Source organism: Mercurialis annua, linkage group LG5 (genome assembly GCF_937616625.2).
Source record: "Mercurialis annua linkage group LG5, ddMerAnnu1.2, whole genome shotgun sequence".
Lineage (NCBI taxonomy): Eukaryota > Viridiplantae > Streptophyta > Magnoliopsida > Malpighiales > Euphorbiaceae > Mercurialis > Mercurialis annua.
In genome coordinates this window covers 49248084-49272763 of record NC_065574.1, presented here as the reverse complement: position 1 = coordinate 49272763, position 24680 = coordinate 49248084, and the positions used below count along the sequence as shown (strand labels likewise).

The 24680-nt window shown below is 29.9% G+C and overlaps 1 protein-coding gene and 1 pseudogene across 1 annotated transcript; both read right to left on the bottom strand.

Annotated features, from left to right (window-relative positions):
* Positions 1-3976: 3976 nt before the first annotated feature.
* Positions 3977-5760, bottom strand: LOC126682444 (lignin-forming anionic peroxidase-like; annotated as a pseudogene).
* Positions 5761-12965: 7205 nt separating this feature from the next.
* Positions 12966-14723, bottom strand: LOC126680467 (lignin-forming anionic peroxidase-like). The gene is made up of 4 exons (XM_050375593.1): positions 14440-14723; positions 14164-14355; positions 13912-14077; positions 12966-13551 (listed from the first exon to the last, which is right to left on the bottom strand). The coding sequence occupies exons 1-4, from the start codon at positions 14656-14658 to the stop codon at positions 13169-13171; spliced, it is 960 nt and encodes a 319-aa protein (XP_050231550.1). The 5' UTR covers positions 14659-14723; the 3' UTR covers positions 12966-13168.
* Between the last annotated feature and the right edge of the window lie 9957 nt (positions 14724-24680).

The following is a 24680-nucleotide window of genomic DNA, read 5'->3' as shown; positions in this document are numbered from 1 at the left end:
TTACCAAAAATATCTTGTATTTTAACTAGTCGACATATGTTTGGGTGTTTTAATTTTTCTAGTTTGTCTTATAGTGCTCTATGTTTTTATTTACAATTAATTTCAATGAAATGTGGCTTTGTGTTATTTTCTTTGTCAATTTCAATTTTGGTATTAATTTTGTTATATATGCTCTTTTTGTTTGTTTTTAACAAAAGGAAAAAAATATTTAAACTTTACTTTATTTTTACTTCTAAATTACAAATTTTATTAAATGTCTAAGTGTTTAACATTTTCTCTACTTTATGTTTTAAATATTATTTTGATAATTGGTGCATAAAGTGAGGGAGAACAAAAATTACTATAACCCTAAGGATTGAACTAGAAGGATCAAGATCCTCTCAAGTTAATTGAACATAACCTATTACGTTCAATAAATCTACACCATTCATTACAAAACGAATGGTGTAGATTGAAAAAGTACAAAATATGTTAAGTTAATCTACACCATTCATTTTGTAATAAATGGTGCAGATTGATTGAACATGATAGGTCATGTTCAATCAATTTAAGAAAATCATAATCCGAACTAAAAAGACAAATTAGAATAATCAGTGAAATTATATTAAAGAAATAAGCAATTTTAGGTTTGACTTTCAAAAGGTGTCTCTAGCTCCACGAGGTATCATGAGCCTCAATAATGCCCGGGAAGCTATGACTTTTGAACCTGTTTGCATTAGCTCAACTCGCTTATATGAAAGATTTAAGGGAGATGAGACCTTGATCATGCTTTGCTAAAGATGTTATTTTTCAAATATGAATAATTTTAATACCTAAACCCCCTTCCCTATTTTAGGTCAGCAGTTTGAACACTTGATTAGACACTGTCATTGGAAGAACTCATACCATGTCATAAAAACTTCCTGCAAAAATCCTCAATACCTTTGATAATTGTTGCTGGAAGTAAAGAAAAAGTTTACTAGAAAATGTACATGCTCAAGAGCAGAAAAGTAATAAGTTGCGGTCTGCTTGGATAAGAGAGGCTTAGCTATTGAATGAGATATCCTTTGAGTAATCCTGCTAATTAAACCACTACAATGGACTTTAGAAAACCTAAAAGATATAAGAGGCAATGCCAGCAAAATGAATCATAAATGATGGATTCAGAAATGGGATGGAGGGTATGGTGAATGTTGAGATCTGTCTACTGCTGGTCCAAAAGACTAGTGACTTATCTGCAACGGCTGAAGGTAGGCGAGGTTAGAATTTTAGACCCAAAGTCCATTCTAATAATAAAATTAGTGAGGATTAATAGCCTCATTCTGGGAAATTATCCAGTGGCTCTTAGAAAAAAGATAAAGTTAGTGATGATAATATAATAATTGAAGAAGTAAAAACAAGAATAACAATATGACTTCTAAAGGGTGATGATGTTGCCTTTTCATATACCATTTAGACAAGATTATTATTTCCTTCGCGATGTAGTATTTTATGTGGCATTCCATCGAATAAGCCCGATCTAATATCACTTTAATAGCACATTATCTAGATCTATCTTTCCCTCTATCATAATTTCTCATAATTTCATGAGACAACAAGATATTATCAACAATATTCCTATTTGGAACAAAAGCAAACTAAACATGACTGACCAACTTTCTCATCAACCTCATTAGCTTGTAATACTATTAGAAAATTTTCATTTAGTGACGGAAAAATGGCCAAAATCTGTCACTAAATACGTTAGTGACGGAACTTGTCGTAAAATTTTGCAGCGACATAATTTTTAGATTTTAGTGACGAATTTCAGCCACGGATTTAAATCCGTTCCTAATAATTTTAAATAAAAAAAATAAAAAAATTAATTTAATATTTTAATTAAATCGTAAAATAAAATAGTATTTAATCCATCGCCTAATGTCACCCACCTATCCTCGGTAGGTCACCTGCGATTTTCGCAAACTTCCCAATTTCACAGTAGGTCACCATCCTTCTATTACTCCTACCCAAAGCTCTTTAACCCTAAAGTTCCCCCGTGCGTAACTTCATCTTAACCAACCCAGATTCTTGTTATATATTTATATACATTATATTTAAATATAACTAAAAGAAACAAATATTTACTCCCGTAATTTAAAATAATTATTTTTTAAATAAATAATTAATAAATAATTTTTTAATAATTATTTTTTAAATAAATAATTAATAAGTAATTTTTTAATAATTGTTTTAAAATAAAACAATAATTATTAATTTTAAACTTTAGTCCCGCATTCTAATATAATTATTATTTTTAAATAATTATCTATTTTAAAAATAATTTGTAAAAGAATTACTCTTTTAATAAATATTTCGTAATACAGAATTTAAAAAATAATTTTTTTTTGTTTTTTTAATTTTTTTGTAATAAATAATTTTTTAATAAAAAAATTTCTAAAAAAATTAATTTTTTTAATTAATTTTTTTTTCATTAAATAACTTTTTTTTAACTAATAATTTTTTTTAAATAAATTAATACTTTTATTGACGGATTGTTGAATCCGTCGCTAAAAGTAACGCAATTACCAAGGAATTCAATAATTCGTCGCTAAATGCATAACTTGTTGAATATATCGCTAAAAAGTGAAATAAAAATGGCGGGATGAACTCCACCAATTTTTTAGGATCTAGCGACAGATTTAATATTCGTCAGTAAATCCGTAGCTAAAACATATTTTAAATCCTTCGCTAATTGACATTTTTCTAATAGTATAAGTTAGGACATTAAAAATACTTTTATGTAATCAAATTATAGCAAAATCCGTCGCTAATTGACTATTTTCTAATAGTGTAAGTCAGGACTTTGGATATTAAACTCCCTGGGTAATTTAAGTTTCAGGAAATTTCAAAAAGGTAATTAAAGTCAATTTTTTTATAAAATGGTCACTGAACTATATCTTTTATTACAAAAGGGTTCACCCATATAAAACGACGTAAAAACCTAACATTTTTGCTTACGTGGCAAGCCAAAATTACAAAAAGGAACATAGTTGAGTGATCTTTTTGTAATAAAGGGAATAACCCAATGATTTTTTTGTAGTTCACAAAAAGTTTAGTGTTCTATTTGTAACAATAGAAATATTTTTATAATAAAAGGTATAGTTCAGTGACCACTTTATAAAAAAATTAACTTTAGTGATCTTATTAAAATTTCCTGAACAGGGAGTTTAATATCCCATGACTTTAAAAATACTTTTGCAGGATCAAATTATAGCAGGATATGGGCCTATAGTTATTGATAGACTTGGAGTATTTGATTTTGTGGATAAGGGCAATAGTTGTAACATTTACTTGACCAAGTATTTTTCCACACAATAAGAATTCGGTGATAACTTTAGTGATATCGTGCCTTATAACATTCCATCTTTTCTTAAAGAAACTACAATTGAAACCATAGAGGCCTGGAGCCTTGGCAGTGTTTAAAGAGACAAAAAGCAATTTTGATTTCACTAAAATCATAAAGGTTTTCTCTATCATCATGACTGAGATTAATATAGCCTTTCTCAAATATTCTGTGACCAACAAAAATTCTATTGGCTTAAAAAGTGCCAATGAATTCTTGAAAATACTTCAGGAATTCAGAATTAATCTCATCAAGATCTTTATACTAACGACCATTATTTATATTTAGAGAAATAATTCTCTTTCTGTCTTGCCTTTATCGCATACAACTTCAAAAGAATTTTGTATTCTGATCATCTGTTATGATCCAAATCATTTTATATTTCTATCTAAATATCCTTTTCCAATTAATTTGAAAATGACCTTTCCCAATCCCAAATCGATTGGATTATTTTAATCCAATTCTAAATTTACAGATCTTGGATTGATTCAAGTGCATACATATATGGGTTTGGTGAAAAAGAATTTGAACTAGAGATATTATAGGTAGATTAATCAAGCCAGCACACTTTTTTTATTCAACTGATGGAAGAATTGAAAATGATAATTACAAGAATAACATATAGTAATTTTACACTTGATAAATTGAAATAAAAAAGGGCAACACATTTATAAATAATTATAAAACACAAATAAAAATTCTCTTAAAACACTTTGAAAGCGAAGGTGATTATATCTTCACTTATTGACGGCATTGCAAATTCTTCGAATTTGGCCAGGAGAAGGATTGACAAGATTTCCCATTTTAATCATAGCCGCAGCAAAATCTGCATTAAATTTTGCACGATCTTTGCTATATTCTAACACAATATTATCAGTGGCACCGCCACTAAAAAGAGCTTGATCTGAATGAAGAAGACCTTTCTTTTGTATCAAATTCTCGAAGTAATTGTTGTCAAAAGAATTAGGTGTCATAAAATCAAGTGCCGCTAAATTTGCATCTCCGCCAGACCTAGGGCAACTTTGACGACGAGTGCTAGCAAATCCAGCATCAATAGTGACATTGTTGTATATTCTTTCGCGAAATGTAAAACACTGAGCTTGTCCAATAGTATGAGAACCTGCATTCGCGTAAAGCCTCATCAACAACCCGTATTTACAAACGCCAAAACGTGAAAAAAGTAATGGTCTAAAAGTACGAGTTATGTCAAAAGTTTTTCATATGTTTTAATTCAATACCTAGCTTTTACTTTTCAAAAAGTTTTATTTTTATGTTTGATGAAAAAATTATGTTAATTTTTTGAACCTCCAACGGCTGCTGGTTTGTGAAAAATACTGATGAAATGAAGTTTTCAGATGGCAACCTGACAAAGCAACCATGTCTCTAGCGTTGAGTCCTTTAGTATTAAATCGAGCGCGCAATAAGCTTGTCGACACCATCGTTAAAGCTCGGAAGCTCTCGGTTGGCTGCAGGTCTACTCGCAATTCTCGAATCCTTTCTTCCAAGCCTCACACCCCATGATGGACCTCCTACCTGGAATAATATTCGATTCTGGTGATTATGACTATATTCTGATTTCAAAAATGTCACTCAAAATACATAATTAATAAATATACATACATAAACAGATGCATCTCGAGCTGCAACAGCAAGAATATCAGCACACGACACAACTCCAGGGCATATCTTCTCGACTTCAGCTTTAGCATTCTCAATAACTTCATATCCCCTCGCAGAATTCAGATTCGGCAGCGCAGACTTTTCGCTCTGAATAGATGAGGTCTCATCCAGTAATATGGACGCATCACAACCCTGAATTCAAAAACCAAATTTATAAGATTTGATTCAAGAACAATAAATTGATTATATATCACACATAGGTAGGGTGGTACATACCCGAACGAAGCAATCGTGAAAATGCAGGCGAATGAGAGAAGCCGCCATTCTACGCTCCCTTGCAATAGCAGAATTAATCGAGGTTTTGATCGTAGAAAGTGCTTTCGGACATGTTTTATCGTAAAATGTATTAGAGTTGAGTGTAGCCTCACATGCAGAGTTTAAAACCAACAACGTTAATAAAACTGAGAAGAATTTCAAAGCTGAAATAGTTTTCATTTTTATTTGGTTATATAATTTTTCTGAACAATTAAAAAAATATTGATTCGGATTTGAAGAATTAATCAAATCTTTGGAATGCTAAGAGAATAATAGAGAAGATGATAGAATTGAAAGCAAGGTGGTGATCAATTTATAGGGAGATGATGAACATAAAAGCACGTAAATTATTGTTTTAATTAGTCACTATTATCAGCTCCTAGCAGCCAGTTTAAAAGTTCAAGTTTGATGCCTCTAATTCATTAGTATTTAACAACTTCATTCAGACTTCAACTATTATATTTTTATACAAAATATGAATTGTCAAACGAAGATGCATGACTACAGTGATATATTTAGATAAAAAAAGAGTTGCACCAATTTGGTCCAACAGCTTCACATTTCGAGTCGATTATATCCATGTATCAAATAGAAATAATAAAAAGAAAATATTTTTAACTTATTTTAGTGACAAATTATTATTAATTGGAAAAAAATCATAATAATTTTAAGAAAATGCGTACTTAAGTTTATCACTTTTTTGTGTTATGGTAATTGTTTTTATGAATATTTATGAATTATTCAAAAAATATATAAAAGGTTCTCCAAATATAGACTTATATATTATAAAAAAATTAAAAATACTAGTAAATTGTAAAAAAACAAAATTTAAAATGCTTGTAATTTTTTCTATCAATTATATGCTTTTTTGTATTTGTTGCTTGAATATAATTGATAAAAATATTATTTGATCAAATTATTAAAAATATTATCTATAATATATTTATTAATTTTATTTTAATTATCTTATTTTATTTTTACGACGACTCGTAAAATAGAAACTATCATATATAAATTTCTTAAATTTTAACTATTCACTTATTCTTACCAAAAATTACTACATTAAAGTATACAAAACATACGGTCTTGTAAAAATATGAATATGTCCAATTGAGACCTATAGTTGAGGGCGTGCATCGGTCAATCTAATTGGATAATAAAAAATGAAAACTATTTGATTTTTTAAAGAAATAAAAATCAAACCAAGTTAAAAGGTAAATTTTGGATAAAATAGTTTTGTTGTAAAGGTAGACTAGTGTTTTATCATTATAAGGTATACTAGATGTTTTTTAGATTATTTGTATTAAATTCATTTTTAAGATTTAGTAGTACTTGTGTTAGATTTATGAAGACACGCCAACAAGAATTTTACTCAATTATAGTTGATGTTGAAAATTGATATAACTTCACTAAAATATATCTACTTGATGTATGTAATTAACACATAATTTCGTCTTCCAATTAGTAATTCTTAAAATTCAATATGAACGTGCTTATAATCTTAAGTTAATACTAAAATATATAGCCATGATGGATCAAGAAACCAAACTTTTGTATCTTTGTGTGGAAACAATGCACGTCATGATCAAATTATTACAAATGAATTATTAACCACAAAATAATCTGTTACCGTCACAATTGGCCAATGCATGCTAATTGATTTTATTTTTTTAATGTCATGCAAAATTGACACACACTCCTTGCATTGCATGGAAAGAATATATGATTTATCTAAAAATAAAAACTAATGTTTTACAGACGAGTTATAATTCAAATACTATAAACGATGGATATAAAGTGTTAAGGTCGTTAGTTCAATTCTTTCGACAAACGCTCTCTAAATATTACATATAAATTCATCAAAAAAAATATTACATATAAAAAAAAAGTTTAATCACTCAAAAGTCCCTCATTTTTAATTTTTTTTTAATTGCACCCTGACGTAGGAAAATTCTCTCAGAACCCCCCACCTTTAGATTCTTTTTCAATTGTATCCCAAATATTAAATTAACCTCTTTTCACATGATTTTTTTTTAAATTATCTTTTTTTTGATCTATATTCTAATTAAATATTAATATTATTAATAATATAAACAATCATTCTTCATAAAATTATATCCAATAATTTTTCAAAATCAAAATTATAAAAATTTCTAATTTAGGGTACAATTGAAAAAAAAATTTAAAAGGTGGAAATTTTGAGATGATTTTCCTACGTCAGGGTGCAATTGGAATGAAATTTAAAGGTGAGAGGGTTTTGAAAGAGTTTTTTAATTAGGGTGCAATTGAAAAAAAATTAAAAGTGGAGGGCTTTTGAGTGATTAAAGCCTAAAAAAAACTACTGTTTTGGACATAAGTTAACAATCTGCCGTAAAGGAGTTTTACCCCTTAATTAATTAGCATGCATGCCTAATTAATTTCCTAATTAAGCCGACAAAAACAATATTGTCCTTTTCTATAGTGATCTCAGCCATCGAGGTTGAAATTCTCTGCATCACAATATTCCTCATGAGTCTGAGATATACTAATAATATTGGTCTGTGCATGTCAAAACAAAAATAAAAACGTTGATTATACATATATTTAATGAATAATATAGTGAAATTGATAATTACTATGGTAGTTAACACAGTAACTGTGTCTAATCCATAACAACCTAACTACTTAATAGCTTATTAGCACATATCCACAAAATGGTGAATGACAAAACTGTCCTAAAAAAATTACAGAATAGAAAGAAATATAGAAAAAGTCTAATTTTTTTATACAAATCATTAACCAAATAACTAAATTCTGCATTATAAATTTTATAAAACTCAACCGCCTTGTAAATCCAAATATGAGCAAGAGGTTTAAAATCCATAAAACTATCATCAAAAACTCGTATATTTCTTGTTTTCCACAAGTATCAAATGCCGAAAAACTAAATCAAGCACCAAAGGGGACGGTACTTCTTACTAGCATGATATAGCTAAGAGTGTTCTATGGTGCCTAGCGAGTTAGTTAATCTAGGTAAGAAGTGAAAGGATAAATTGCTGGTCATTAAGCTTGATGTTCAGAAGGCTTTTGACATCATTGATTGGATTATTTAATTTCAGTGATGTGTTGCATGAATTTTCCAGCTAAGTGGATTGAGTGAATTTTTTGTTGTCTTTCCACTGCAAACACGACAATTCTTGTTACCGGAAGTCCACTTGATTCAATTGGCCTGAAGAGAGGAGTTCGACGAGGGGACCCGATCTCTCCCTATTTGTTTGTTATTGCTGTGGACTGGTTAAAGCGGATTTTGATAGATCGAATGTTTTGGTTTGACGTAAGGGTATTGTTATTCTACTGATCATGAGCCTATTTCTTAGTTTGCGGACGACGCTATTTTATACATTTCTTATGACATGGAGAGACTAACGAATTTAACTTGTATTCTTCATTGTTTTGAGCTGATTTCTGGGCTGACTATTAACTTTCATAAAAATTCAATCATGGGTATTAACGTTGACGAGGTTGATTTATTACTAGCTGCTTAGATAGTTGGCTGTAAGATTGATTCGTTGCTAATCAAATATTTGGGTCTCCCCCTGGCGGATAGGAAGCTCTCTATTCGATCTTGGGATGGTGTGGTAGAACGTCTCAAGTCTCGTTTAGCTCTCTGGAAGGGTTCCCTGCTTTCTCCTATAGGAAGGTTGATTCTTATTAAATCGGTCTTATTCAGTGTGCCCGTTTACTTCATGTCTACTTTTAACATGCCTAGTGTGGTTCGGAAATATCTTGAGTCGTATATGATACGTTTTCTTTAGAAGGGTAATGGCTCTACTAAAGCTTTGTGTAAGATTTCTTGGAAGGTTATCTGTTAAGATTTTGATAAAGAGGGTTCGGGTTTATTTAACCTACATGTTAGAAATCAATTTTTTTTGTTCAAGTGGATTTGGAAGCTGAAAATAAATAATGTTGACTCTTTGTGGGGCTAATATTATTTCAAGCTGTTTAATGGTGATTGACTAGAATTTTTTAATTCATGGAGATGTGAAAAAACTGTCATTTATTTGGAAGGGCAATAGAAAAATTTGTTATAATGACATTAAGATTTGGGGAGTGTTCATCAATTATTTAAGATATAATATTGGTGAAGGGGATGATGTTTCGTTATGGAATGACAATTGTTTGGGTATCAGTTCAGATCTTAAAATTGTTTCCTCGTCTTTACAAATTATCAAATCAAAAAATGCAACTATCAAGAAAAGCCAGACAAGCAATAAAAGAGTATTTAGAGATATTACCAGGGAACCAAACAATAGAGCTCTAAGGAATGATCCTACTATCAGGGTTAGGGAACTTCCAATAACTTTTGATGGAGAAATGACCAATTGGATGAGACTTGCAAGATACCTTATCTAAAATAGGAGGCTGCATCAGGAAGTTGTTCTTGGCATAGTCCCAAATGGATAAAGTGTAATTATCAATAAGTTTGGAAATACCTAATTATTCTTCTTCTAAAGGCTATTCACAATATCTATCTTAGTAGCCTTAGTATCATTCAATATAACTTCAGAAAATCTATTAGCTATAAACTTAGCATGAGCTTAAGGATTGAACTAGAAACACAACTTAGAACCATCATTAAAGTTATAATCAAAGAAATAAGAAATTTTAGGTCTAACCTTCAAGAGATGTCTCTAACTCTAAGAGGTATCATGAGGCTTGATAATGCCCACAATCTATGACTTTTGAGCTTGTTTGCATTATCCCAAATCGCATAAATGGAAGTTTTAAGGGAGATAAGAACCCCAAACATGCTTTGCTGAAGATGCTATTTTCCAAATATGAATAGATTTAATATCTAAACCCCCTATTTTAGGTCGGTAGGCATTCGAACACTTGACTAAACACCCTTACTTATTAAACTCATAACATGCCATAAAAACATCCCGAAAAGATCCTCAACACCTTTAATAATAAATGTTGGGGGTTGAAAAAATAGTCCACTAATAAATGTATATGTTCAAGAGCATAAAATTCACAAGCTGCAGTCTGCCTGGATAAGAGAGGCTTAGCTCTCCAATGAGATATCCTTTAAATAATCCTACTAATTAAGCCACTACAATGGACTTTAGAAAGCCTAGAAAAGATAAGAGGCATTCGCGGCTGATTGAATCATAAGTGATGGATCTAGAGTTGAGATGGAGGATATGGTGAATGTTAAGATTTGTCTATCGCTGGTCCATGATATTGGTGGCGGATATGAAATGACTAAAGGTGGATGAGGTTGGATGTTTAGACTCATAGTCCACTCTGATGATTAAGTTAGTAAGGATAATAAAGTAATTAAACTAGTAAAAATAAGGATAACAATGTAATTTATAAAGAGTCATTATATTGCTCTTTTATAGACCATTTAGACAAGATCCATATTTCCTTGGCGACGTGGTATTTTGTGTGGCATTCCGTCAATTAGCCCTATGTAAGTCCACTTTAATAGCACATGATCTATCTTTCCCTCTATGATAATATCTCACAATTTCATGAGCCAACAACAAATTATCAGCAGTATTCTAATTTGGAACAAAAGCAGACTAAACATTATTGACAAAATTTTTCATCAACCTCATTAGCTTGTTAGTTAGCACTTTAAAATTGTATGATCAAATTAGAGTAGGACATGGGCCTATTGTCTCTGATAGACTCGGGGTATTTGATTTTGGAGATAAGGGCAATAGCTCCATTATTTACTTGACCAAGCATTTTTCTAGATGATAAGAACTCAGCATTATTTAAAGAGAAAAGATCAAATTTGATTTCACCAAAATCATAAGGGTTATCAAGCATATCTCTATCATCATGATTAATAATATAGCCCTCCTCAAATATCATGTGATACACAAAAAACTCTAAATCGCTTCAGAAGTGCCAATGAATTCTTGAAAATGCTTCATGATGTCAGAATTAATCTCATTAGGATCTTTACACCAGCATCCGTTATTTATCTTTAATATGAGTAGAAATACTCATATTTTCCTAAGTATTTGCCTAGTTATTTTTGCACATTTTCTACGCTTTAGAGTCTCATAGACTTATTATTTTTCTTGAGTCGTTGTAGGGATATTTGTGCAAAATAGAGTTGTTTGGGGGCATTATCGAATGGAAGCTTTTGGGACGATCCAAGAATGGAGCGAAGCACAAAGAATTGAAGTCGAGCGAAGCTAGAAGTAGTGTGGTCGCAACAGACCTCAGTTTAGGTTGTACGGACACACTAGAAAACCGGGCTGGTCATACCAAATGTGGTGCGCCCACTCCATATGGTTTCTAGCTTAAGATGGTGCGATCACACCACTTGCGGGGTGGTCGCACCACTGCGGGAACAGTCCTAAAATTGTCAGAAATTGGGTCTTTCGTCCTCACTACCCCTTACACTTGAAGGGTATCTTGGTAATTGATGAGGGAGTCCTAATTTCGAGATTGGTGCACTATATAAGGTTCTCTTACTCCCCCATCAACCCATTACCTACATTTTACAAAAAGATTCAATCATTGTAACCGCTATTGTTGGCTATTTTAGAAAGCTTTTTAGTTAGTTTTTTTTGTTGTATTTTCCATTTGTGGAGTTAAACAAGGATATTGTGGATGCTTTACCATTTTGGGTTATTAATATTATAATTGATCTCAAGCCTCATGATGTTTCTATCTATCTGTTCTTGTGTGGAATGTTCTACAAAGGTAATGACTAACTAACTCCCCTAATTAGGTTTATGGCAAATGCTTACTCTTAGTTACTTTAGTGATATTTAGATGCATGTTATATGTGTAAATTAATTGGATGCTTATTTGAGAGTAATTAAGGCCTTAATGACCCTCATTAGTATTACCTTATGACTTTTGTAAGTTTAGGGTAATTAGACTAAACCAATTTATATTTTACTATGCATTTGTAACATGAGAATGAGCTATATTTAATAAGCTTTCTTTAGGTGTATTATTATGTTAATTGAAACTGATTAAAGCGATTAGTAATAATACGTGAGTAAATTGTTAATTAAATTATTAGAATAAAATCGATATTTGCTAATTGATGGCTCGAGGGAGCGAGATAAATGCCTAGGGATATCTCAGATCACATATATCTCGTTGCATTCATACACCACTATTTTGTTTAAGTGTTTGTGCTTGTCATATGTGCTATTGCATACCCCATTTGATTGAAAATCTTTTGTTAAGCTAGTTTATAGAATTGATTCTTGTTAATTGTTAATTTAGTTGCCTCTTAGTTTAGTTTAACCAAAACCAAATCTTTTAATTGTTAGACAAATCGAGTTTGATTAAATATAGTGCTTATTGTTTTTTTTTGGGACCGAGAACTCGGACTTCATAGTCGTATTACTATTGAGTGAATCCTTAAATTTGTGAAACTCGAATAATAATCTTCAGTTAAATAATTATCTTTCTGTCTTGCCTTTGTCTCATACAAATCTGATCATCTGTTATGATCCAAATCGTTCTAGATTTCTATCTAAAAGAATCTCTTCTTTTAAATTAATTTGAAAATGACATTTTCCAATTCCATATCGATTGGATTATTTAATCCAATTTTACAAATCTTGGATTGATTCAAGTGCATACATATATGAGTTTGGTAAAAATGAATTCGATTCTTTTAACAACTAGGGATATTGTAGGTACATTAATCAAGCCAACACACATTTTTATTCAACTGATGGAAGAATTGAAAATGAGAATACAAGAATAACATATACTATTTTACACTTGATGAATTGAAATAAAAAGGACAACAAATTTATAAATAATTTAAAAGCACAATTATCCACAATTAGCCGAAGATCACAATTCTCTGAAAATACTTTAAAAACAAAGGTGATTATATCTTCACTTGTTGACGGCACTGCAAATTCTTCGAATTTGACCAGGAGAAGGATTGACAAGATTTCCCATTTTGATCATAGCCGTAGCAAAATCTGCATTAAATTTTGCACGATCTCTGCTATATTCTAACACAATATTATCAGTGGCACCGCCGCTAAAAAGAGCTTGATCTGAACGAAGAAGACCTTTCTTTTGTATCAAATTCTTAAAGTAATTGTTGTCAAAAGAATTAGGTGTCACTAAATCAAGTGCCGCTAAATTTGCATCTCCGCCAGACCTAGGGCAACTTCGACGACGAGTGCTAGCGAATCCAGCGTCAATGGTGACATTGTTGTATATCCTCTCGCGAAATGTAAAGCACTGAGCTTGTCCTAGAGTATGAGAACCTGCATTCGGGTAAAGTCTCATCAACAACCCGTATTTACAAATGTTGAAAGGTGAAAATGCAAACTTTAATTTTAAAAATGTGAACTTTATAAAAATGTGAACTTTAATTTTAAAAGTTGGGCCGAACATAATTGTGAACTTTAATTTTAACAATGTGAACTTTATAATATTAAAAGTTTTCATGTTGCAATAAAAGTCTAAGTTTCTTAAATATTTTAGCAAGAGCTTTTAGCTTTTATTTTTTGAAAAAACTTTATTTTGGTGTTTGATGAAAAATCTCTAGGCAACCGTTAGTTTTTTAAACCTCAAACAGCTGCTTGATTTGTTAAAAATATGAAATGAGGTTTTCAAATTGTAACCTGACAAAGCAACCATGTCTCTAGCGTTGAGTCCTTTAGTCTTAAATCGAGCAATAAGCCTGTCGACACCATCGTTAAAGCTCGGAAGCTCTCGATTGGCTGCAGGTCTACTCGCAATTCTCGAATCCTTTCTTCCAAGCCTCACACCCCATGATGGACCTCCTACCTGCAATAATTTTAGATTCTGATAATTAGACTACATTCTGATTTCAAAAATGTCACACAAAATACATAATTAATATATATACATACATAAACAGACGCATCTCGAGCTGCAACAGCAAGAATATCAGCACACGAAACAACTCCAGGGCATATTTTCTCAACTTCAGATTTAGCATTCTCAATAACTTCATATCCCCTCGCAGAATTCAGATTCGGCAGGGCAAACTTTTCGCTCTGAATAAATGCGGTCTCATCCAGTAAAATCGATGCATCACAACCCTGCATGCAAATACCGAATTTTTAAACTTTTATTCAAGAACATTAAATTAATTATACTGCATAGTTAATTGGGGTCGAACATACCCGAACGAAGCAATCGTGAAAATGCAGGCGAATAAGAGAAGCCGCCATTCTTCGCTCTCGTGCAATAGCAGAATTAATGGAGGTTTTGATAGTAGAAAGTGCCTTCGGACATGTTTTGTCGTAAAATTTATTAGAGCTGAGTGTAGCTTCACATGCAGAGCTTAAAACCAGCAATGTTAATAAGACGCAGCAGAATTTGAAAGCTGCAATACTTTCCATTTTTCTTTGGAAATTTAATTTTTCTGAACAATTAAAAAATATTTGAAAATGTTAAAGCAAGAATGGGATGAGAATAGGGAAGATGATATAATTGAAAGCAAGGTGGTGATGTATTTATAGGTAGGAAGAGAAGACTACAAAAGCACGTGAAATAATTGTGTTGGTCACCATTATCAGCTGCTGGCAGGCAGTAAGTTTTCAAGTTTGATGCCTCTGATTGATTAGTATTTAACAACTTCATTCAGACTTCAACTATTATTTTTTAAATAAAATATGGATTGCCAAAAGTTCATTCAAAATAAGTTGTTTAAAATCAAAAATGAGAAGGCCTAAAAGATTAATAAAAATAAAAATAAAAAAAATTGTATATTAAAAAAAAAATTATTATTCTTGTCTCTTCATATTTTTTCATGTTTTGCCCCTATTAATTATAGTGGAATTTTTAATAAAGTTCCTTTAAGATGACTAAATGAAGGATAAAATAGAATATTCATTGAAAAATTATTTTAAAAATAAAAATGAGACTTCTTAAACGGGACATTTCAAAATAAAATATGAGATTTTTTAAACGGAATAGAAGGAGTATATTTTTATCTATTTTTTTAATTTTATAGATATATAAATAGTATATTAATGATCAATTTTATTAATATATTTTTCTATGAATAATATGTATATTAAAAATCATAAAATGTGGCAAAAACTAAAGTTATAAGCTTACGGGAAAAAAATAGCGTAGCAAAGTGGCACTCTAATCTAATGTATCAAATAAATTGACAAGTCTAATTTCTTTTTCATTGGTACTTAAGCATGATATTTATTTTATGTTTAAATATTTAAAATTAATTATATATAAAGGGCAAATAAAATTATTAAAATTTATATCATTTATTAAAAAAAATGAACTTATAATTTAAGAGGTCAAAACTAAGAAAAATGGACTACCAATTTAGTAGGAAGGGAGTAATTTAATTAGGATGAAACTGCAAGAATAGAAACCAACAAATAAGCTATAATTCAAATAATAAGAGCGTTAGTAATAATCTGTTAAGTTGTGGATTTAACTTCTCCCAAAATTGTTTTCTCTCTATAATTAAAAAAAATTCTAAGGTTTCAATCTTAAAAGTATTCAATATTATAATTTACACCAATTTATAGAAAACAAATTTGGACTTATTATTTTAGCTAATTAAGAGGTAATATTTTTTATAGCTTAAACTAATGTATTACGCACTTAATTATTTTAAATTAGTTTGATAACTCAAAATACCCAGCTTAATTTATTCGGTTAAGTAAAAAATAACTAAAAATATTAAGTGAAAAATTTGGACTTATTTTTTTATTGAATACTTTAAGTTATAAAAAAATTATTTTATTATTAAATAAATTTTATATCTTTATTATTTTTAATTACTATTCATAAATAAAAATATTTAATCTCATAAATATTATTTTGTTTATATTTTTAATATTACAATGAGTGTATTATACTTGGATAAATGATCCTAAGGGTCACTCAACTTTCAATTTATTTTATTTCAGTCATTAAACTTTATTTTTTTCCTTTTTGAATAACTGAACTTTCATTTATTCATTTTTTACCAACAAAAAATGCTTAGGTGGCAGACAAAATATATATTTTTACCAGAAAACTTACCACATATGTATAATTTGGCTTCAAAACTCAGTTTCAAAATAAGATTATGTATTTGTGATAAATTTTAAAAATAAAACTAGCGAATCTGGTTGCTAGATGGTAAATTTTAGCTGCCACCTAAGCACTTTTGAGCTGAAAAAAAATTAAAATGAACAAAATTGAAAGTTCTGTAAATAAAAAAAAGTTAAAGTTTAGAGATTGAAATAAAAAAATGAAATTGAATGACTATCGGAAGTAATTATTCATTATATTTAGATAAACAATTAAAATTATAAATTATTATATTGTTTATCATAAATATTTCATTGTTTATTTTTACCTTTCCTTTTAGATTTTAGATGTCATTTATTTAATATTTTTTCACTTAAATATTATTTGAACTTCATAATATTTTTAAATAATATTTTTATATTTTAAAAATTTAAAATTTATTTTAAAAATAGTTAATATTCAAAAGTTCTATACCTATAAAATAAATGATTTTCGTAATTTTCAGTAGTTGTAGTTATCAAACGGACTTATTTAATTCAGCACTTAAGAAAATCATCAATTATTATTTTCAGCACTTAATTTTTAATTTTATCAAACACCACTTTAGCAACAATCTGTTAGGTCGTGGATTCAACTTCTTCCAAAATTGTTCTCCTCTCTAATTATAAAAAAATTATGAGGTTGCAATCTTAAAAATATTCAATACTATAATTTACACCAATTCATAAATAAAATAAAATTACACCACCGAAGAATAAGGAACCAATCCGATAACTTTTTTTATTAAAGAATTTATAGTTTTTGCAATTAGAGTCTATAGGATAACGTTTCTGCATGATTGAACATCTTTCAATTTGGGATTTTTTTAGACAAAATGAATTTATAAATTAACAATTCTAATGTTTTTATTAAATAAATTTTTAAAAAAAATTGTTTAATCCATTACCTTTTAAGTCTTTTGTCAATATACCCACGGCTCATTTGTAATTGATATGGAGCGAGATTGTATATGCCATATAAGATAAATTTTATATATATAGACAAATAACATTGTGGCACATAGGCTCAGAACATGTCATGTGTATATTTAGCAAAAATTGAAAAGATGATGAACCAATTTGGTAAGAGTTGTAAATTGTAGTATATTTGATAAATATTAAAATTGTAAACAGATAAATTTATTTTTCCTTTTTTATACTCTATCCGTTCGAAAGTGGACTATTGTTTTGGGACGGAAGGAGTAATAAAATTACGAAAGTTCCTATTTATAACTAATGAAATGAATTTCTCGAAAGACTTGCCAGCAAGAATTTTACTAAATTAATTATTAGGTGATGTTGATAAGATGAAGCAATGCCTAATTACGTTCAATAGAATATTTTCTACTTGCTGTCTGTAATTAGCACATAATTTCGTCTTCCTGTTAGTAATTCCTAAAATTCAAAATAAACTATCCGTATTAAGATTAATCCTGAGTTAATAATTATATATATTGATGATGGATCAAAAAACCAAACTTTTGTATATTTGTGTGGAAACAATGCACGTCATGATCAAATTATCATTACGAATTAATAATTAACTAAATACTATCCATTGATACAGTCACAAAAAGGCCAATGCTAATTAATTTTATTTTTATAATGTCATGGAAAATTATCATTCTTGCATGGTCAGAACTTATGACTTAGCTAATAAGAATAAAAGCCACTGTTTTGGACATAAGTTGGCAATCTGCCGTAAAAGAGTTTTGCTCTATTAAGGAATTAATTTTCACTGAAAGTTGCTATTAAGTTATTAACTAATTTTTAATTTTTGTTTATTTTTTCTTATTTTATTTCCATTTGAATTAAATTTTAATAATAGTGGCGGCCAACTAAAATTTTATTTAAACCAATAATTTTAATATTAAATTATTTAATACTATAATTTATAGAATACCAATTGGCTGTTATATTATTAAAATTTTAACAAAAAAGAGCTGGAGCATGGAGTTATATGAGAAAGAGAAACAACAATGATATTCATTTCCTACAAAATACTCTGTCTATTTCACAATGGTAAACTGTTTGGACAACACGAAAATTGAAAAACAACAATGATTAATTTTAAAAATTAAAGGATAATATTGTTATGAATTAAAGTTTAGAGGAAGGACTACAATTAAGGGATTGTCAGTGAAATTATCCCTTAAAGTTGTTAAGACAAAATTACCCTTATGTTAATAATCAGCCATCGAGGTTGAAATAAACTCCATCACTGTATCCCTTATGAGTCTGAGATGTAATTGGTTTAATTAATATTCACTCCTATAATTATACTGGTCTTTGCATGGCAAAAGAAAAGAAAAAAACATTCTCTATAGTTTACTTCAACTTAAGAGATTAAATTAAATAAATTTACATCATTTGTATAAAATAAATAGTATAAATGAATTTTAAATCTGTTTTACTTATTTCTTAATTCCCATTATGAATCTTTGTTTATGAATTTTCTTATATTTCTATGAATATATATTATTATTTTTTGCGATTATCAATTAATAGAACAAGTATCTGAATTGTTATTAACAAAAAAATTGTTTTTTATATTCTGTCAATCGAACTTATGATCGGTTTGTGGTTGATCACTGAATGAACTGGGTGGCTCGTTGAATTACACAATTTAAAAACTATATCAACACCATTGAAGAATATTGTTGGAATATGCCTAGAATTCTAATTCCTATTTGTATTAGGACTCTATTAATGAAGTGTTTGGGAGAAGGATAACTTTGTTATCATTGGCTAACTAGGAAGTATAAATCCAATTAGGATTAATATTCCTAATGCCATATAGACTATTTATTCACTATATATACACTACCTTATTCACCTTTTAGAAGACACCAAAAACCGAACACACAATGTAGACATTGATGTGAATAAGGGGAAAAGGGGGTGTGTGTGATGTGAGGAATATAAGTTAATTCTTACCCTTTTGGGTACTTCTTGTAAAGAGAGAAACACTTTGTGGGTTTTTCTTCTAATGGCATATTTACTAGAGATGTTCTCTATTTGGTGATTCTCCACCAATTTTGTACTCCTTTTGATGATTAGTGGATGGCTCGAATCTTTCGCCCGTGGATGTACGCTTTAATGCAGAACCACGTAAATCTCTTGTGTTATTTATTATTTTGCTATATTGTTATTTGTTGATCAAATCCATTATTAAATACCTACCAATGGTTTCGATTCCGCTGCGCATACCAATCCGGTCACGAACCGGTCACGAACCGGTCACGACAATTGGTACCAAAGATTCAACAATCGGTATCAATGTTACAACAATTGGTATCGGAGCCAATTTGGTTTTCAGATTCAATTTTGGATTATGATTATTATGGCAAAGTATTATTTGGAGGATTTCGCAAGACGAAATTACTTGACACAAGAAGATTATTTGGAGATAGAGAAGCCACCAAATTTGGAAGTGCCGAAAGTCGTCAATTGAAGATAGACTTGGGTATTAAAATTCTTAAGGAGATTTTTGTGATGGAGATTAATATGCTACTTTAAACTACAAAGAAAAAAAGGTATGACTTTTCTAAACACACAACTATTTGAGGATTTTATAGAGCCTTTGTAAGATGAATGATTGGGGTAATCTCTTTATACTCTCATAAAATTCTATTAGTAATATAAAAATTGCTTTTAAGAATTTGTTGAATGAAGAGTTCGTTTGGGCATAATCAGATTTTGATAAAATCATGATATTGCAAAAGAGATTTTGTTTTGATTAAGTAGCAATCTTAGACACAAGATGGATTACAACGTTTGTAATTTGAAACGGCGTCACTATTGAATCGCTCATAAGCCAATTTGTTTGGAGATAGGCAGAATATTTTTTATCCAAAATTTATGCAGATTCAGGTTGTTCATATCACATATGTGCCAATTTCGATTGGTTTTCCGTCTACAACTGAGTTGATAGTGGAGTGTAGTTATGGGTAACGGTCAATACATGCAGAATTTTGGGAAATTGGTTCAGTCAAGGACAAGATGCATAATGAGGCAGTTAGAACAATAATGTATGTTCAACATGATTTCTATATGCACATGTCTGGTATCTCAATATATAAAACTACGAGTTTTATGGATTATTTGGCGATGAAGTGAGATTGGATGCTGCACTTGTGATATATGCTCATTGGGTTGGTCGACTTATGAAGATTAAGGGATATGCTACGACCTCAACATTTGTTTTTTGATTTAATCATTATAGGCTACTAATGACGTTTGTTTCAGGTATCAGTTTTAAGACCAACAAAATTCGAAGTTTCGTGAAATTTTGATTGATATACACCCGAAGATAATAAATCTTCAAGTCATTTTGGTTTCAGCAAGTTCAAGACGTTCTTGAAATTTGTATGGTCCTCCTCAAAGAACCTCTTTTGGAATAAGTTCAGTTTGGACTTAAATGGAGAAGGTGGAGCACAACAGTAATCACAGTTTATTGGAGAATTCAAGTCAAGGTGGAGATTGTTGGAATATGCCTAGAATTCTAATTCCTATTTGTATTAGGACTCTATTAATGAAGTGTTTGGGAGAAGGATAACTTTGTTATCATTGGCTAACTAGGAAGTATAAATCCAATTAGGATTAATATTCCTAATGCCATATAGACTATTTATTCACTATATATACACTACCTTATTCACCTTTTAGAAGACACCAAAAACCGAACACACAATGTAGACATTGATGTGAATAAGGGGAAAAGGGGGTGTGTGTGATGTGAGGAATATAAGTTAATTCTTACCCTTTTGGGTACTTCTTGTAGAGAGAGAAACACTTTGTGGGTTTTTTTTCTAAGGGCATATTTACTAGAGATGTTCTCTATTTGGTGATTCTCCACCAATTTTGTACTCCTTTTGATGATTAGTGGATGGCTCGAACCTTTCGCCCGTGGATGTACGCTTTAATGCAGAACCACGTAAATCTCTTGTGTTATTTATTATTTTGCTATATTGTTATTTGTTGATCAAATCCATTATTAAATACCTACCAATGGTTTCGATTCCGCTGCGCATACCAATCCGGTCACGAACCGGTCACAACAATTGGTACCAAAGATTCAACAATCGGTATCAATGTTACAACAAATATAAATGTAAATTTTTATTGTTTAAATTTTATTTTTATTTTTTATTTTATATTTTCAATGTATTATGTAAGTTTTGATCAAGTTGTATTTTTATGTTTCCATTACTGAAATATTTATTATTATCTAATAAGAGGTAATGTCATAAAAATTCACGAACTTTACATGTTTTCTCATTTTAATCATACACTTTAAATTTTTTCATTTTCATGCACGAACTACCACTTTTTTTCAAATTCATGCACGGTGGTGTCACGGCTCCATTCGTGTAATTCGTTGAGGTGGAGGTCGTTTTACACCAATGAATGAGTACCACCTCAGCACCGTGTATGAATTTGGGAAAAAGTGGTAGTTTGTGTATGAAAATGAGAAAATTTAAACTTCATGATTAAAATGAGAAAACGTGTAAAGTTCATAATTTTTTTTTACAATAACTCTTATAAAAAAACAGTAATTTTGGTTATGATAAAGAAAAACAGTAATCATGTTTAACCCATAACAACCTAACTAGTAGCTTATGCCTAATAATGATGTTTTTACTTTTTAGAAAGAATGATAAAAATTAAGCACCTTAATTAAGGGAAATAATAGCTTAATTAATCATTGGAAATTATAATAGTCAAACATATTCGATATATTGTTTTTCATAAGCATCAATCTTCTGACTTTGATTTTTATTTGTTAATTTTTGATATATATGGAATAATAAGACAATTGTGATAAGACTTCAATGCAAATGCATGTTCCTGACAATTGTGATGACTTAGAACATTCTTTATGATTTTTAGCGTAGAAAGAAACAAGGGCTCCTCTTATAAAATATTCCCACTTTTAATGTTTTTTTTACATTTAACCAAACAACTTACTTCGCATTCTAATCTTTGTAAAATTTTCATCCGAACCTAGTGGCCGTTTAATATGTTATTTTTCGTAAAAATAATATTATTTAATCATAATATTGAATAAAAATATAGCTTAAAAAATTAAAATAAATTAATGATAATTTAAAATATAAATTGTATTATTAAAATTGTATAAAAATGACAAATTAGATAATTATTTTGGAATGGAAAGAGAATATAATTTATCCGATTATTGTTCAAACCAACCCGCATTTAAAAATTTAGGTTATTTGGATCGAATATTTTTTAGAATTATCCATTATATATTATTTTTAATGTAGTTCCATTGATTATTTTTGGTTTTAGTATTTTGTACTAGATCTTAAGTTATATTATATATTTTTTTAAATATCTTATTTTTACTTTACTCTTCTCTTAACCTAATTTTACTTCTTTGTTTCATTTTTTCTCTTTCTCTTTCATTTTCTTTTTATTATTTTTAGGTTATTTTCCTGTATTAGTTATCAGAATTATAAACCAAACCAAGAACACAGAACTATATTGATTGAATCTTTGTAAAATACAAGATTAGAAATTAATGCTAAAACATAAACCTCTATTTATATAAACACAAATGAGTAACTGCCTCTATAACCAGCTGTGAATGAGCTGTACCAATGAGCTGTAACCAGCTAATTGATGAGCTGGAATTTACAACTGAAAACACAATATTCAGCAGGTTGCATATTCTCTATTACCCCCCCTCAAGCTAGGCATATTTTTAATATGGCTAGCTTGAAAAGGAAACATACCACACTAGAGTCCTTTTCCAGCAGCAGGTATGTTAATCCAAATCATAATAATTCCAAAAGTATAAACAACATCTGCCAATTGCTCTTGCGTGTATGGTTGCCAAAGGTAACAAGAATCAACAACAGCCCTTCCTCCAAATGCATTTTATCAACACATACAAAATTAGGCCCTTGCTAAGTGGAATTCACCAGAGCAGCTAACTTTAGAATCCAATAGGCATGGAAGAAGCTGCAAATAAACCCAAAGAAATGGCCCCTGAGACTGCAAAAGTTGCATCTATTCCTGATTTTTTCTCAAACAAAACATCAACATCCTTAATTTTGTACCAAATCAGTGGCAAATGCATCATCAATAGCTTTAGCAACCCCACTAATAACAGCTCCAGCAAGAATAGAGCACCATCAAAAGAAAACGTAGACATTTTTCAATCTATCAAAAAATAGATTTTCATTTAGGAATTTAGCCGAACACTTTATGAGCATAACTGGAAAAATTATTTGTAATCTGATTTCTAAGTAAATTCCGATATCATTTCTCTTCAAATGGAAGAATCTCAAACTAAGAATTGCAACTATATTCTTGAATCTGAAATCACAAATGTTTGATATACACTTCAAGCAACTCTCATTATTAGAAGCAACAAAAAAAATGAACTGTCAAAAGTAAGAATTAGAGAGCAAGAAAAAGAGATTATAACCAGAAGAGAGAAATTGATAAGAAATTGATGATAATGGAGATTGATTTAAGTATCAGGAATTGATATGAGAATGAAAATTAGAGAATATGAGAATTAATCTCAATTGACAAACTGGATTTTGTTCAACAACACAAAAAAAAAATGAATCAGAAACAACACAATCATATGAACAGAAGGGAAAAAGACGATAGCAATGAATTGAGACTAAAATCAAACAGCGATTAACTGAAACAAGTCAGATATTAATCGAAAGAAAAATTGATGAGAAAGAACTTGAAATTGAGATTGTAATCTGAGGTCGAAGTTGAAATCATTGATAGCAATGATTCACACATGAATTAATAACAGAGATTGATCAAAAGACAAATTTGACAGAATAGAAATCTGAAATCGTTGATAGCAACGATTCAACAGAAAGCTTAAATTTTCAGCACCGATAGCGATGAACTGAAGCAAAACTTGATACTGAAACCGATAGAAAATCACTGATAGCGATGAACGAGAAATTGGAGCCACCGATAGCGATGAACGAGAAATTGGAATCACCGATAGCGATGCTCAACATCAAACTGAATCTGAAAATCAATCCGGACTGCTGGGACTGGACATCCAGTTCAGTACAACGGAGAAGAAACGATAAAACTGAAACGCGGCGGCAACACCGGCGGCAACGCCTGATCCCGGGCTCGGACCCGCTCTGATACCATATCAGAATTATAAACCAAACCAAGAACACAGAACTATATTGATTGAATCTTTGTAAAATACAAGATTAGAAATTAATGCTAAAACATAAACCTCTATTTATATAAACACAAATGAGTAACTGCCTCTATAACCAGCTGTGAATGAGCTGTACCAATGAGCTGTAACCAGCTAA

Coding starts and splice junctions, on each gene's coding strand:
- LOC126680467 (XM_050375593.1), bottom strand. CDS start 14,658: ATGGAAAGTATTGCAGCTTTCAAATTCTGCTGCGTCTTATTAACATTG. Junction 14,078..14,163: donor CTCGAGATGCGTCTGTTTAT/GTATGTATATAT, acceptor AAATTATTGCAG/GTAGGAGGTCCATCATGGGG. Junction 13,552..13,911: donor AGACATGGTTGCTTTGTCAG/GTTACAATTTGA, acceptor ACCCGAATGCAG/GTTCTCATACTCTAGGACAA.